The sequence below is a fragment of the Eutrigla gurnardus genome (assembly GCF_963514095.1).
Source record: "Eutrigla gurnardus genome assembly, chromosome: 15".
NCBI classification, from domain to species: domain Eukaryota; kingdom Metazoa; phylum Chordata; class Actinopteri; order Perciformes; family Triglidae; genus Eutrigla; species Eutrigla gurnardus.
This window is the reverse complement of record NC_139938.1, coordinates 24,296,694-24,314,125: the sequence shown is the minus strand read 5'-3', so window position 1 is coordinate 24,314,125 and position 17,432 is coordinate 24,296,694. Positions and strand designations below refer to the sequence as shown.

The following is a 17,432-nucleotide window of genomic DNA, read 5'->3' as shown; positions in this document are numbered from 1 at the left end:
CATATTTGCTAAAGAATATTGTTATATGGACTCTGTAATGTGACATGTCATACTAATACATGATAGAATCATAATATGTCATTGTTTAGTGGAAATCTTCTTTGGCCCCCCTCAAGTGGTCAAACAAAGGCATGATGTGTTGTTTTAGGTAACAGTAGTACTACAGCATATTCAAATATATACTTCTGATAAGTATATATAAGTATTGTCAGTAAATTGTACTTGATATAGAAGTATAGCATAAGGCTGGTGAGTGCCTCATACTTCTACTTGACTACTGTACTTGAGTTAATGTACTTTTTTGTTACATTAATCTCTGTGAAGGACAGCACATGGACAAAAACTGCTGAGGCCTCCCGATTATGCCAATATGTCTCACCGGGTGATAATGGCACTCTGTGTCATAATACTATCTCACATTAGTGCCTAATAATTTTCTCTTATAGACCAGACGTTTAAATCTATCTTAGCTTCTATTCAGGAGGAGCTTCGGACACTTGATGGAATTCACAATGGGAGACTTGAAGAGTCCAATCCAGTAATGACTCCTTATTTCTTTTTTTTTTTCATATAAAAGATCCTGATACCTGGCCAATTGATATGCAGACTCTTCCAAATGAGAATTCAGGAAAGAGATAAAGAAGCCAAATGAAAAAGATGCTTAAGGAAAGGGGCAGAAAAAAAGGTACGTAAGGAGAGAACTCATAGAAATCACATTTAGTACATTTACTGAAAGCTGAGCAGAAAGAAAACAACAAAAAGAGCTTTTTCCTTTTCAGACATCATCAGCTTTATTCAGATTTGATTCAGTACACTCACAATAGATCCCAATAGTCAAGGAGACTCAAAGCAGAGATGGGATGGATTATGTTCTGTTCCAAAAGATGATCTGACCTTTTTTTTTGTGCAGCCATTGTTACGTTTTGACTAGAGCCGTATGAAGGTTGCGTTGGTAGAATTGCCATTTATTCCTGCAAAAGCACGATTCAGGGACAGACTGTTTAATGTGACTCCAAACGGAGTTCTAGCCAACGAGGAGAAGGACGTTCTTTTCTTAAAAGCAAAAGCAGGGTTTGTACTTATGACAATAGCCATCCACACAACGCTTTTGTTAAAACTGCAATGTGCAGATCAACAGTAAAACACAGTATAGGCATTTAAGGCAGAAACAATTGAAGTACAATTCATTCTGTGCCTAAGACTGAGTGGGACATGTCTCCTCTATATGAGAGAGAGAGAGAGAGAGAGGGAGAGAGAGAGAGAGAGAGAGAGAGAGAGAGAGAGAGGAGTAGAACCAAGCAGAGAGCAAAAGAAATGCTCTTCTCTCTGCGCCTCTGCAAGCGAGAAGCAGCTTTATTACATAACAGTCTCAGGGCTTGGCAGCTCACATGCTTTTAAGGAAGAAGCACACGTTCCGCTGCACCTGAAATCTCATGGCAGGGTGGGAGAAGATGGGGATGAGGTGGAGGCTTGAGAGCAGAGCAGGCAAAACAAAACAAGAAGGGCGAGGAGGGAAGCAATGAGCAAAATGTCAGTTGATTACGCTACTGTCACTGATAGTAATAATATAATATTAATAATAATATTAACAATAATAATAAAAAAACTATAGAGATAACATAACAAAATCTAAAATAAAATTATACATATATTTTTGGAAGACACGTTTTTTTATGTAATGTTAACTGTATGTATCAATGCATACTTGCAATTCTCTCTCTCTCTCTCTCTCTCTCTCTGTGGATATATATATATATATATATATATATATATATATATATATATATATATATATATATATCCATCCATCCATCCATCCATCCATCCATTGTCTACCGCTTATACTGTATTCAGGGTTGCGGGGGGCTGGAGCCGATCCCAGCTGTCATTGGGCGAAGGCAAGGTACACCCTGGATAGGTATATATATATATATATATATATATATATATATATATATATATATATATATATAAATATACATACACACACATACATATATACACATACACATATATAAACCCTCCTCTGTCATGTTGTAGGGATCTGGGGCACCTGAACCACTCGGGACGATCCCATATGGCTCCGTTATTTTGTGTAAATGCAGCTATTGACTTATAATACATAATGTATGATACCATACTGTATGTTGCTTAACAAAGCCTGCATATTATTTTCTTATCTTCTGCTTATCTTTTTTGTAATCATCCATCCATCCAGTGAAAGTTTTTCAGCAAGGCTGTTGTGTGTGTGACGTGACAACAAAAAAGTTGTTCCATCAAATACCAATACTTTGTCCAATATGTGTTTTTAGTTTGACTTTAGAGATGTAGTAATTTTTTCCAAACCTAACTCAGTGGTTTTGCTGTTTAAACCGTAACAAGTGGTTTTGTTTGAATTAAAAATGTGCAACCATACTGGAGCAGATTAGCGTGATGCAGTGGGCAACCCCGGTGGATTAGAAAGTAACGCAGAGGGTCATGACAAAGTGTCAATATTTGATGAGTTGGTGATGAGAATGTGTTGGAAATTCCACCCACCATCCATTATCAATCACTGCGTATCCTGTTCAAGGTCACAGGGTGCTGGAGCTGATCCACTCACATTTGCACCTAGGGGCAATTTAGAGTCATCAATTAACCTATCACGACACAGGGAGAACATGCCAACTCTACTCAGAAGAAACCCAGACGCCTGTTCTTGTAAGGTGACAGTGCTGACCACTACACCGCCGTGCAGCCCTCTGTTGGAAGTTCTTTAAAAACATATGCCTTATTATTCCTTACTAGCTGTGACGTAAACAGTGCATGGAAACTCATAATTCAAACGGCAAACGATATCTACGTGTCTTTGTCTGTAAATCTGTAGCACAAGGACAGAGGTATAGCCACGACTTTCATTTGTTTTCTTTTTATTTAAAGACTAATGCAGAGAATCAGATTCTACAGGGCCATATCATAACCAAAAGAAACAAAAGAAAACATTTACAGAAGGTTCACCATTTCTACATCCATCAGAACCCGTTTCACGTCAGTATCATTGGACTACCAACACATTCCTGTGTACTGTATGTGGGCATGTGTGTTTGCGTGTGTTTTTCAAAGTGAGTTTGTTAATGTGTATAGAGTCTCAATCTAGTTTCTCTTACCCTAATCAACTTTTGTGCTTTAGAAAATTTGTTCTGTTTTTTTTTTTAATTTCAGTGAAAATCAGAACATGTTTTGCTTGATAAAAATACAAGAAAAAACTCCAGTAGGTATCTAGGAATAACCAAAGACTCAATGTTGAAAAGCAAGTGCTGCTGAGAACTGCGATGGACCTTGCATCGGACATAATGAAATAAATGACGTGCCTACAAATGTGATATTTACATGTAATGTTCTGCATATGAGTGTGAAGGTAAACGTTGGAAGCTCATGATTGCACTGTGCCTCATATTTTGTATTCTCTCTGTAGAGCATTAAATGTAGCAAAACCAGTCCTGGCTCAAAAAGATATTTCTAAAAACGGTCTAAAGCATGTGTGTGATCCTGCTTGGAGTATATGGGCTTAGCAAAGATATCCCAAACTGAAAGGTTTACAAAATTCCCTTTTACGCTGTCAAAGTCAAACTCTGTGGCGCACCCTGTTAGTATCATTGGGATTTGGAACGCAAAAAAAGATGAACAAAAAACGATTCCATTTAGCAAAGAAACATTTTCACCTGCTTCCATATTTGTTATGACAAACAAGCTCAAGAAATGAACAGAAATATTGTTGACAAGGTGATCTTGTTACAGTTTTGCTCCTGGTTTTTCCAGTTCAATCTCTTTATTGCATGTCTCTGGAGAAAAAGTGCAATCAACAACGAGAGCCATTTTTCCCTTCAACCACAGACAAATCCAAAGCGCAAACAAAAGCGATAATCCAGTGTTTTCTTTGAAGTCACCCTGTATAGCCATGGTTGAAAGAAAAAAAACAAAGCTAGTGGGTGTGCAGCTGATAGAAAAAGCTAAGCTTTTTTATTTCTTTTTTTTAAATATATAATAGCTTGTAAATCTGAAACACAATGGTCAGGGAGAGAAGGTCAATGATGTGGTTCAAAGCTGTCCTTGCATAGCACAAAAGCTGACTACATAAATGTAATGTTATTGTTCTTCTAAATGTGCAAAATGCATAACAATAGGTTGATAATACAAACAATATTCATCATCATCTTAGCTAATATCTTCATTAATAGAATCAAATACTGTATGCATTATGTATTTTACATATGTATATATATATTTTTTCTTCATGATAATAAACATAAATACAATAGTTTAGAATTCAAATATCTTTATACAACTCTTCATCCTGAACTTTGCAGTTTCGTGACCCTCTGCTTGTAGGTTAAGTGGCTGTTAACAGTAGACTGCATCTGCCTGCGAAAGGCGTCTGCCATTAGGGGATAGGTTCAGCATTGGTCATAATGATAATGCAAATAATAACAATAGCAACAACCACCGATCTCTGTTTTGATTTTCCTCTGGCGATAGCGTGATCTCTTCACCCCGGTGCACAAACACACAGAGAATTCTGCAGGGATGCACATTCAACAAAGCACACCCCGAACCCATAATGCAACACAATGCACCCCCCCACTCCCCCGACAAGAAATGCAGATTTCATGAAACAAGGTTAGAGTGGGAGCCGAAGGCTTCAGAACCCAAAGATGGACACGATGCGATGCCGGTTATCGTTAACTGAATCTACATAATTCCTAGATTTCCAATGTATGTCGATGAAACTACAAGTAGAGAGGGGTCAATGTAAAGCTACAATGGATATCGCCCCCAGACTGAACGTCAGGTTCAGGTCCTAAGAAAAGCCCTTGCTAATTAATATTGCTACATTAACAAAATTTAAAATGGACCGTTCAGAAATCTCAGCGTGCCACATCAGAGAAGAAGCATGTCCTTAAAATGTGTTTTTTTGTTGTTCATAAGTTAAAAGAATAAGAGAGCAAGCAATGTTCAAGACAAAAACAAAAAGCATTCTTTTTTTTCACATTTGCGTTAGTTTCTGTTGGTTTTTTTCTCGGAAGAGGGATTGACATCATGCTACAAAAATATATTCATCTTCGTCACGATCGTGGAAACTACAAGACAAGTCCTCTGTGCGAAACACAGCTCCGGCTAAAGCAAGATTACAGTGCCACTTCAACTCAACGTCTCGTTTCTCCCTTTGTCTCTTTCTGTCTCTGTCCCTGTCTCTCGCTGTTGCTCACCAACAAGCAGCAACAAATGAGTCCAAACGGGCATGTGATACTGAAGGCAGTGTAGCTGGTACTTTCTGAGTGTTATGTCTCAATTTTCAACTGAAAGGAGATGGGGGAGGGGGAGACTATGGCAAACGGGGTCAAGGGACACAGTGGGAAATACAGAGGCGCCATCAATCAACAAAGTAGTAGCCGTCACAGCTTCAACTCTGAAAATGAAAAAAGGCACTTCTCCTTCTCTATGTGCCCCACCCGTCTTTAAGCGATGCCAACTGTACTTTGCTCTAAATGGCTGCTTTTTTTTTTGGCCCCACCGTAAATAAAACAAACAAACAAAGTAAATAATGATTGATTTAATTCTAAATGTCAAATGCACTCCAGGATTCCAGATGATTTTTCTTACATTCTTACTCATAACTACCCAATCTTAAGATTACACCGTTGATGTTGCTGTTGTTGCTGTTGTTGCCGTCAGTGTGTACACAAACACACCGTGGAATAATATTTTACTTCATCGTGAAAGCAGCTTTGAATGAAACGCAAACTTGGCGAGAAACAGTCACTTAAGCGTGAATTAGACCGGTATATACTACTTTTTTTGGTAGAAAGAATCATAAACGGGAACCAAAATGAATAAATAAAATTAAAAAAAAGTTCCATGTGTTCAATAATCATACCCTTTAGTTACACTTTGCAAAGCTTAAACATAATATTGACATCTCTAACACTCATATTTACAATGCTGTGACAGGAAATTAATAATGTTTTTAAATGTCGAGCACAGAGATGGTTGAATTTTTTTATTTTTTTATCCCTAAATAAATGGTGTGTCCACTGAGACATGTTTTATTGCTATTGCAGAAACCCTAATGTGTTTTGTAGAATGACGTAATTAATCTCATAAAACATTACAGAGAATTGAAGATATTTGACAAAGAATGGGCGTAGCGTTTTGCTGCTGATAATAAATAAACTCAGCGATCGATCAATGTGGATCTGTATTTTGGATGAATAAACATAAATAAAAGATGCCCTGCCCATGCATATACACAAGTGTCTTTTACCGTGTCTGTGATTCCATGTTTAAATAAAATATATATATATAAAAAATAAGAAAACAAACATAGAAACAAAAGCCCCTTAACATGTTTGGGCTATGTGAAATTGTAGAATAGCATTCTCTTGGCTATATATTTATAGTAGCATTTTTTTATTTTATTTTTTTTAGTAGTATCACCCGAGACCTGAACAACATCCTTTCAAAAGCCTGTATCGGTAACTCTCTTTTTTCTCTATTTTGTTTTTTCAAAATCTTCACTTTAGGTAAACATAGAAGCAATGCAACAACTGGGAGTTCAAACCAGCATGGACACCATGTTTGTCTGAAAATAAAAAATAAACACCTGTTTTAGGAGGAATAAGAAAGAAAATGAAAAATAAAAATACAGGTATAACTTTAAAAGGAATGGAATATGGATTAGTGTGGATCCATCCCCTGCAATTTGGGCTTCTTATTCAAGTAGGTTGCCCAGTAGACCAGGTTAAAGGTTCCAAAGAGCAGTGGGAAGGCTATTCTGGCAATCCTGTCTATCTTGCTCACACTGTTAAAGGTCTTCTTGGCCTCTGGAGGCTTGGGTTTTGGCTCCTCCTTGGGCTCAGTTGGGGGTGGTGGGGCGCTTTTGGCAATAGTGGCCAATCCAGGGTCCCTGGCAATATTGGGGGCGAAGGCTGTAGCAGTGGCAGCTGGGTAGGCTGTAGTGTTGTTCTTCTTGAGGAGGGACTCCTTCTTCTTCTTTTGCTGATTGTTTGTTGTTGGAGAAAGCATTGGGAAAAGTAAAAAGGGATACATTTCAGATGATTTAAAGATGCATTTTAAAGATGCACCAGTCACTTTGCACAGTGACTGGTGAGAATATTCCATTCAGCAGCCTGGTGACTATTCTAATGTCAAAAGTATGGATGTTAAGTTCTGCATATTTCTAAGAAGCATTAAACTCAAAACATAGGAATTCATTCTGGACTTGGACTTTTTTTTTTAAACAGCAGGAGATTACAGAGCATGGTGCTGCTAACTGCAGCATAGACACAAGAAGAGCAGGGAGCATAAGATGAACATCCAAATATTAATGTCCGTGTCATGTTATTGAAATTGCAAATTGAGATGAGACGAGCTGAGCTGCAGACAACATCTAAATGTTCCCTGCCTGGTCTGGCTGCCTCAAGTGATAACTGTGAGCAAAAGAAATGAATGTGAAGTCATTACTTTTTTTGTTTAAGTAAAAACAAGGCACAAGACAAGGGGATAATCAAGGCAGTTATGTTCTAAATAATTGCCTAAAAAGCCGTATTTTCTCAAAGCTTCTCCTCGTTATCTCTATAGTATCCAATGTGGATCACTTAGGAGTTTAAGTTCTATTCAATAAAAAGCTTCTCATACCTTCTCTGGCACCACACTCTTTCCATCCCAGGCGTAACCCCTCTTGGTGAAGTAGTTGACTGTGGCAAATTCAATGAGGGCCGAGAACACAAAGGCATAGCAGACAGCAATGAACCAGTCCATAGCTGTGGCATAAGCCACTTTAGGGAGGGAGTTCCTGGCGCTGATACTGAGTGTTGTCATGGTCAGGACAGTGGTTACTCCTGCAGGGAGACAAGACAAGACACATCAAACCTCAGACAGTAGATATGATAACTAATCTGTGTACCACAAATATATGAAAAAGAAAAATATGTGCAAGCTTCACAGTATATCAAACAGGAGGAACGAAACACTGCACAATAAGTAGCTAGACACAATCACCTTCAGTGGTTTCATAAATAACACATTTCCAGAGTGTTACATAATCCAACATTGTGCGGGAAGCAGGAAATTCAACAGCACATATAACTATATCTGCTAAAATGGAGCAATCTTAATGTACCATCATATTGTGACTTTGCAGGAGTTTTCCTCCCCCCCCTTAAATCAAATGAGCAAGCAGTTCATTCACATTAATCTCTGTGAGCGGCTCATACAGTCTTGCAGCTTGTGCTTTTAATAGACTCCGAGGTTGGGAGATTTCCACAGATGCAGCTGGAAGATGCAGCCGGCTTCGGAGATAGTGCTGCTGACTAACAACAGCCAAAATGGGCTTTCTCTCTCCATTTGACCTGCACGCAGATTCACAGTCAGTTATGAAGCAACACAAAACGCATGAATTAATACAGCCCATGCACGTTTTTAATCGAAGTGCCTCATATTGAGGGGCAACCCTTGAAAAGCAAAGCGCTAAGCTATGACATGGAGCTAAAGCGAGCTGAGATGAGACACGGTACGGAGAGAGGGAGAGGAAGTGGGTCAGAGCAGATCTAACGATGCGGCGCTCATCACAGAGAGGGCGGCTGCAGATGTTTACACACCAAATAACATCAGCCCGAGCAGCAAGCGATCCACCAATTCAGCCTGGGTTACCGTGAAGGGTGCTGGAGAACAGCTGGCTCACACATGATAAAATATGCAGAGAGGACCCTCCCACACATGTGGAACGAGGTGTTTATGTAAAAACATGTACATGGTACTCCCACAAACACACTTCCAGGATCAAAAGATACACCCACGACTTGAAATCGTCTTTAAGCTTCATTTTAAACTTGAAAAAATGTCAATCTTAACCGAGTGGCCTTTTAACAGTCCTTTGTCTTCTTATGCAACTATAAAAGGTTGCCACCTGGTGATCCTATAAAACTTGCTCTACAAAATCACCACCCACAGTTTAACAGAAGGCTGTTCTTCTTTACACGGTCTAAAGATAACAGTAAGTGTTTGCTTTGTATTATATTGTACGGCGTTCCTGTTATTGTGTCCGCCACCTACAAGCTGCAAAAGCAGCTGGTATTGAGTTATTACATGTGTCCTGAAATGTTACTTTTGAATTATGAATTCTTCTCCTTCTTGCTCCTTGGTAATGATGTAAGTGCTAAGTGATGAATCACAGGCTCCTCAGCCTCCCACTCTTTTCACAAAGATTTTGAGTTGGTGCTGTGACCTGAAGCATAATGGCCGATTGTTATGTTCTCATTAGTTAGAGCCAAACAAATGATTGATCATTAGCCATAACTGAACAAGACACATCTGATGGATTTACTGGATCGACACAGAATAGACATTTCTTATATCCATTTCTGGCTAAAGGGACTGGTAAATAATTAGGTAAGAATGACTTATTTGGATTTAATTTGTCATTGCATGTTATTTAATCAAATGTCCCAGATAGATATTTTGTTTACGACACCAAAAATTATACAGGAATAACAACACCTGCATCCCATGAGCATGACTCAGATGTGAAGCATTGTTATGCTACAGTAAATGTAATAGAGTTGTGCGATGTAATAAAATTCACACATGACCATGTTCTGCTCTGCACCCCCTGCTAAGTAGCGCCTTGAATGGTTTGTTGATATATTGTTATGGGAATGCATGGCAGCAGGAGATATGAAATGATGCTTAGTCACGTATTCGTACCAGATTTTCACACCCTCCATCTCAACCCAGAATTATGTTCATATGCAGCTCGTTTGTATTAGAAAAAATAACATTTTGACGGAACACGTTTTGAAGGAAAATGTCCCGGAACTTTTTTAATAAACAACAAAAAAAACACAACAACATTAAACATGATCGTGTTAGTAAGGAGAAAAAAACTGGGAAACTGTAGTGTTGGTAATAATGAATTAAAAGTGAACGCTTAAAGTCGGAGATGAAGAATGAACTCCAACGTCAACAGGCCAAAGCTTTGTACCTCCTCCCTGCAACATTTCACTAAGCCATAAAAACACTCTCAAAATGGAACTACGTGCTGCCAGTTTACCTCAATTATCGCTGCAAATTAGTTGCATGCAGATCCACGTTGTAGAATCCACACATACTGTGCATCACGTTAAGCATATTTGACTGGGAGCACCGGCTTAGTGTCGCAGTCTAATTCATTTTAGGTACAAGAACAGTGTCGTGAGATTTCCAGTGGAGTGAAACTCTAACGCCAAGGTGTCACTGCTTCTGAGTCTGCTGCCGGAACATTCTCCATTGGAGAACAGCCAGCGCAAAAATGATTTTGCCAGCAATCATGTGTGCTTACGGCCTCAGCGATGCACGCCACCTCACATCCAATCCCTCTCTACGGAGGAATGATGGTTGAAGGAACGTGAATAAGGGGACATCTGTTATGGGAAACACTATATAACCCAAATACATGTGTGGGAGGGGAAATAGGGCATATATTAGAAGATATGCAGGGAACAGCAGTAGGAAAAGGATGGAGGCTGGCAGGGGGGAAGGTGAGCGGAAAGATGGGTGGCGACAGAGTCGTGTCAACATGTCAGGAATTTCGTTTGCCAATAAATCAGATACATTTTGTGGGGGAGGAGGACTGCAGCACCACTGGGTATTACACAAGTCCTCACAAAAGCGCCCTGATGCTCGGAATTATATATACTTTGCTGTGTTTGACAAGCTCTGTTGTCATGGAAACAAGTCTTGCAACACCACCAACGTCTTGATACGGCAAGGGAGGGAAAAAAAAAAGAAAAAGGAAAAAAAGGCTTGGTGATAACATTTGGAACGGTGCATGGATCTGACTGAACGGTAATTATTAGATTGGTCTGCTGCACACACTGAATTGAGGATTGTATGTGTGCCTTTGTTTCCAGCAGTGTGTGTGTGTGTGTGTGTGTGTGTGTGTGTGTGTGTGTGTGTGTGTGTGTGTGTGTGTTGGTGTGTGTGTGTGTGTGTGTGTGTGTGTGTGTGTGTGTGGTGCTAACAAGGTGGACAGGTATTCGCTTCTCACCTCCAGGAAGAGCGGTTCCCCTTTGCGCCTGTTTAGTGTACAGCCTACTTAGGAATAATTTAGAACACTAGTAAGTTGATTCATTAGAACAAGAACTCCAGAGCTGGTTTTTAAACGACTCCGTTTGACATGTTGTAACTAATAGACTTGAGGCTTTCAAGGATGTTAATGAACTAAGTCACTGATCTGGAAAGTTCTAACTGGATTAATAGTGGCGTAACTCAATTCTTGAGAGTCCCTTCCACTCAATTTAGCTCCGTGTGCACATGCGCCGACACTCGATTTATATGATACATATCGTCCGGCAGGGTTTTTGCCTCTGTTTGCAGACTCACTTGCAAAAAGCACACATACACACACACACACGCAGGGTGTTGGACATTTGGGGGAACTAAATTAGAGATATAAGGTGATGAATGACAGGGAAAGGCAAACTATTTTGAGGGGGAAATCTCTCACTTCTGCCTCAGACGAGGAAAAGTTTGGTATGACTAATCACAGGAAAACAGTTGAAATGTGCAGAGAATGGAGAATACCATAATGTCTTGGTTAATGGGTTTCTGACAGAGCAAGGTGAAGCTTATAGAAAGTTGATTTAATGTCGATCGGGGTAATCAGTCTGATAGACATTTAGTGCTCGGCTGCCTGTAAAAAGCTGCAGATTAAAAAATAAATTGCTCCAGGCACAGCTAAAAATAAATGAATAGGCTTTTTCTTGTCTTAGCTCAACTTTGTTCCTTAACACTAAGATGCTAAATGTTTGATTTTCTTTTTCGGACAATTTACAGTTTGACAGCCATTGAATGACAGGCCTCAGCTAATCTGACCAATCCCAAGCCTGTGAGTAAAATGTACCTCTTGGCCATTGAAATGCAGCCATGCCACAGATCTGAAATCTCTGTGGGGGAGAGTGAGCCTTCAGCAAAATGGCTATGCTTTACCCCCCCCCCCCCCCTTGCAGGCAGAATTTGCCTCTGACATCATTTTGACTGAGTAGGCAACCAATCAAACATGACAATCAATATGTGGGACGAGGTCAAAAGTACATAGTGAAGTGGGATGCCTGCTCACTCAAAGAATACGTAATCCTTTGTGTGACTTAACGCCTGGTGCTAAAGAGGGCTTGCAATAAAGTTGCTGATAATGAACTGTTTCACAAACGGTTCACCGGCACACATAACTACACTTGCACAAGGACAGTCAGTACACACAATACTTTAGTCTTTGAGAAAGCTTTAAATGAGTAAAGATGTATTGAATGCCAGTGCCTTGCCTTGAGATTCAAGTCAGTGTTGGCTTTTTCAATATTTGAAGTGGAGCTGAAACAGCATTTCAAGAGCATCCGTCTTCTGTACTGTGACGCATTTCAGAGTGAAACAGGATAGAAGTTTGAAAGGAATTTGATTTGATTGTTGAAAAGATTAGCTCATGACCTTCTCTCGCTCTTCGGGGTGCTGAAGTTGCAGATTGATTGATGGATGGATGTCATGACATTATTGGTTAAAATTGGTTGGCAAAAGCTGAAAAAACACACAGGTATTAATTTGTGTTGCTTTTTTTGGGGCATATATTGTTGAATTGGTACACAATGAGACCGACTATGTTTTTTTGGCAGGAAAAACAAATTATCGTCTGGATTTTGACAGAAAAATGATGGGGTTGGCTGAATGCATATCACAGATCATTTTAGTCACAGTTGAGTATTTTTTTCACAGCAAAGATCCCAATACTTATTAATTAGTGAGGGTACTACTGTTTGTAATGATGGAAGAACATGATTTCTGTGTTGGGAGTTGTCAAACAACTTTTCATATTTTCTGAAAAGGTCCCAGGAGTGGAGCTGTCTTTGTAGGATGTCTATCAAAATGTCCACTGTGCTGCTAGCTACTTACTTATTTATTCCTTATCAATAACAGAAGCATCAGGGGGGCCGACTCAGGAACACATCCCCTTCAGCATCACTACGTCACCTCTGATTTACATAAATGAAGAAATAAATTGACATGTTGATTGGCGGGTGGGTTAAATGACTGTGCCAGCGCCACAGCTGTGAGGATTGTGTCACACCACACACACACACACACACACACACACACACACACACACACACACACACACACACACACTGCCTACAATGTTGTCAGCTAGAAATCAGGAATTTATGAGCACATATAGCAAACACTATACAATCTCAATTGTGTACATAGACAAACAAACTCAAATAAACACACACACTCGCAGGTTATTCCTTAATGAGCAGATACATTAAACGGGATCATGGGAGAACCAATAAATACCCAGCCAAGAGAGGGGAGAAGGAAGCGAGATAATCTTGCGGGCGCTGCTGTCCCTGACAGCTTAGAGACGGCACGGAAATGAGGGAGAGCACCATATCAGCACCATCAGTGGCTCTTTCCTCGTGGTTTCCATTTGGACTGAAAATAAATGCATTGCCCACAGTTTTCGACTACACCAAACTGGCTATGAACTAATCAGCCTCTTAATCGGCACAATGATAAATAAGATAACTCTACCCACTGCTGTGTTTTTAAATTGCCTACTCATCTACAGGGAAAGCTTTGCGGGAGAACAAAAAAAGAGCTTTGCTTCATGGTCACGATGTAATTTAAACAGTGGTTTCCAATGCTGCGCTTGTTCATGTCAATGGGGTTTGGATTTGGACATCTGTGTTGCAAACCTGATCATCTGTAGTAACAAGAGAACACGCACTATTGCCACATTGTTCATTATTGTATCTCTGCACCATTTGTGTGATTCTGCTCTGAGATGAAAACAATGAGAAGTCAAGCTGTGACTAGGTGTCTGCAGCAGGAATGACTAATATGCGCTTGTGCAATTTTGTTGTTGCTCTCGCAGTAAATATATCTTCTTTACCGATTTAATATTTATGTAATTATTTTACTCCTAGAGCCATTTTCTGACAAGGGATACAGTAACTATGGTTGTATATAATAATAGCATTATTATTATTTTGAAAGAAATCTCATTCATTTAATCATTTACTATATAATGATGCTGCCTACTTTATAAAAAGACTGACATTGGCCATTAAGTTGGGGCTGTCATTTAATCCGTATTTGCATTTCGTATCCGTATGTTGAAGCTGAATATTCATTCAATCATCACCCAGGAGACCAACATTGACTTATTTAACCTCAGTTTTGTTATGCCACTTATTTACTGAGCATACTTTTTTAATGTAACAAACATACTTAATCTTTCCCTAAAGCTAACCAATAACTTTTGTTGCCAGATCCTGAAAAATAAGTTAACCTCCATTGGACATTTATTTTGAAAAGCAGGTGGAAATTGACATGCTGTCACATCCAAAAGTGCACTCGAGGGGCAACTAGCGCATCATGGTTTGAAGCGTTCCACTGACCAATACGAGTTGGAATGAGACTGATACGTGTAATATAGTAGAACAATATGCAAATGTAATATGCTTCTGTGTATTTAACCTTCTTTAACAGTAGCCTTTACATCAATGTGACATTCAGTTTAGACTTTACTGTTTAGACATGCTGTAAAGATGGAACGCTCAGGTTGAGGTGCGTTTCTAAACCACTACAGTACATCAAATGGTATTTGTGTTTATCAGCGTTGTGTTCCAGTCGAGACCTCAGCTGCCTCCTGTCTGCATCGCATCCTACTCATTGAATGTAAAAGCATCGTTTACAAGCCCAGCTTTCAGAATAATCTCCGTACACAACCGTATCAAGTCACCGGCAAGACAAATAGAACCGGAGGTGCCGGGACACATTCCCCCCCACAGCAAACATAGCAAGCAGTGAGACCGTAACCCCTGTCTAGCAGGAACACATTATTCCTGAGTTTACACTGAATATTGCCAAGTAGCTTGTTACGCAGTAGCGTCACACAGCTCAGTGTCCTTTCTCATCTTTCTATCACTAAACGCATGTACGGCGGTTTGATGTGACACATAAATCCCTGACTTAGATGGCAATGAAATATGCTGATTGTCCACTATGTCTTTTTAATGATTCCTTTACAGCGATATAGACATGGTAACCTCTTTAAAGAACGTCCTCATTCATCCGCTGTCTCAGATGATGCATATTAATCACATGAATGACCTACCTAGCTAGTATAGCGGGATGCTGCGCTGCTCTGCGTCTTGCATGCGCTTATTCAAGTGCACGTGTGTGTGTGTGTGTGTGTGTGTGTGTGTGTGTGTGTGTGTGTGTGTGTGTGTGTGTGTGTGCTCCCACTGCATGCATGTAATCTCATGAAGCAGAACCAGCAATGATAGCATGAGGGAGACACACATGCCCTAGATAGTTGCTCGAATCTAATCTAGGCCATCCTCATTTCCCCTCGACACGTGACGAGCACCGCAGGTAGCTCGCTGTGACACATGAAGACACTCATGCCACACACAAACAGACACCAAAACATTGCTGGCCGAGTGGGGGAAAAAAACCTGCTGGAGACTGCGGAGCTGCGAAAAAAACCAGGTGCCCACGTAATGTTTCTGCGAGTGCTCTTTAAGTAGTAGGCCGGTGGGGGACACTGACGTCCATGAGAAGGGGGAGAGCGAGAGAGAGAGAGAGAGAGAGAGAGAGAGGGAAGAAAAAACAAGAGGAACGAGTGTAGGGCGAGGTAACTCAAGGACATTCTGCCTGCTGCTGTGCTTTGCTGCTACGGAGCATGCTGCAGACTAGCAAGAGCTTTTCTTTTGGGGCGGTATTATGTAAGACCTCAGTGTGACAGACAGATACACACACACACACACACACACACACACACACACACACACACACACACACACTCCAGTACACAATCCCAGACACATGCGCACAACACACATAGGCCAATCGGTGTGCACAAACACACACACACACTTGTGGGCAAACATTCAGAGCACGTAAATTCACACTGAGCCTTGTGCCTGAAATTCTACTGCAGCCAGCCACAACTGATTAAAGCTCTTGTTCGCCTCGTTGGTGCAGAGACAGAACAGAACAGAGTGGGAATATTGTCTTTCTACCATTTCATATCCTTGAAGGGAATAGTTTGGCTTTTTTGGCAAATACACGCGTTAGCCTCCTTGCCATGAATTAGATGGGATGCCACTCCGCCATCACGGTGCGGCTGCAAGGTTGCCAGGCAACCAGCAGAGACACCAGGAAGACGCTGTGCCCGACCACTGTTCATGAAATTGTTACAGCATGTTGTCCTTTTTTTTATTATTATTTCTGTTTGCATACGGAGTAAACAAACTAGATAGAATATGGAAGGCAGTGAGCTTTAGGTGTTTTTATGTACTTTTAATTGACTCCTGCTTCCAGCTCTCATCTAACTGTCACTAAAAGGAAGCAAATACACACATCTCCCCAAAATGTTGAACCATTCCTTTCAATGAATGTCTCTCCAGCATGGAGTGAAGCCATCACGCTCTTTGCTTTGACTGTTAATCAGACAGCCGTCAAACTCAACCAACATACTGCAGTACCGCGAGGCAACCGACCACGGCAGCTTCCCTCCCACTGACGTCTCGTCTCGTGTTGCAAATTAAGATGTGTTATTCACACTGTAGTAAATCCTGACAGCAAGGACAGTTTTGTTGCACTCAAGTTGCATTCAAGGGTTATTGACAGCTGCGTTTCTCACAGTTGCTTCTATTTAGTTCAAAACACAGGGTCAAAAGTATTTTATTTTGAAATCAGTTCATGTATTTAGGACCACGTTTTATAAATTATAATTATGTAATGGTGTATTAAACATACTTTTTAATGCCATGTAATGCTAATTACAGATTATATTATGGATTCAAACTTAAATATCATATAACTTAATAATTTCTATCTATTAGGCAGCTATCTTATTACATTATTCTAAACAACTGTAATAGGAATAGTTAAAATCCCTATGTAATATCATATTGCAACATAATAATGACATGTTTAAGCTATTTTATGTATTTGTTCCAATACGGGGGGCTTTATTAATTTGATTGTATGGTGCTTCATCGCACACTCACTCTTAACTATCATACCCGTAGTTCTGAGCGAGTGCCTGATGTCGTGCCCACATTTATTTTCCATGAACAGATTTGAAACCTTCTGGTGACCGGCTCATTTCCGGACCCACAGATGTTACGGGGAGAGGGGGAGCAGACGACTCACCAAAGACAGTCCTGGCAGGGACGGATTCTCTGTTGAGCCAGAAAGACACTTGGGAGAGGATGACAGTCATGATGCAAGGTAGATACGTCTGGATTACAAAGTAGCCAATTTTCCTCTTCAGGTGGAAGTGGGTTGTCATCACAACATACTCTCCTGTGGCGAGAGGACAAAAAGACTTGATGTCAGGAAAAATGCACAGC

General features: G+C 40.2%; 2 protein-coding genes across 3 annotated transcripts in view; one reads left to right on the top strand and one right to left on the bottom strand.

Moving 5' to 3' along the window:
- Positions 1-17,432, top strand: part of gabrb2b (gamma-aminobutyric acid type A receptor subunit beta2b) — a 204,580-nt gene that overhangs the window by 57,679 nt on the left and 129,469 nt on the right. The window lies entirely within an intron of this gene.
- Positions 2,893-17,432, bottom strand: part of gabra1 (gamma-aminobutyric acid type A receptor subunit alpha1) — a 28,371-nt gene continuing 13,831 nt past the window's right edge. For both annotated transcript variants that reach the window (XM_084028059.1, XM_084028058.1), the window contains exons 8-10: positions 17,233-17,385; positions 7,675-7,877; positions 2,893-7,035 (exon numbers count right to left, since the gene is read on the bottom strand). In XM_084028059.1, coding sequence (XP_083884185.1) covers positions 6,715-7,035; positions 7,675-7,877; positions 17,233-17,385 — 677 coding nt within the window. In that variant the 3' untranslated portion in view covers positions 2,893-6,714. The remainder of the gene's footprint in view (positions 7,036-7,674; positions 7,878-17,232; positions 17,386-17,432) is intronic.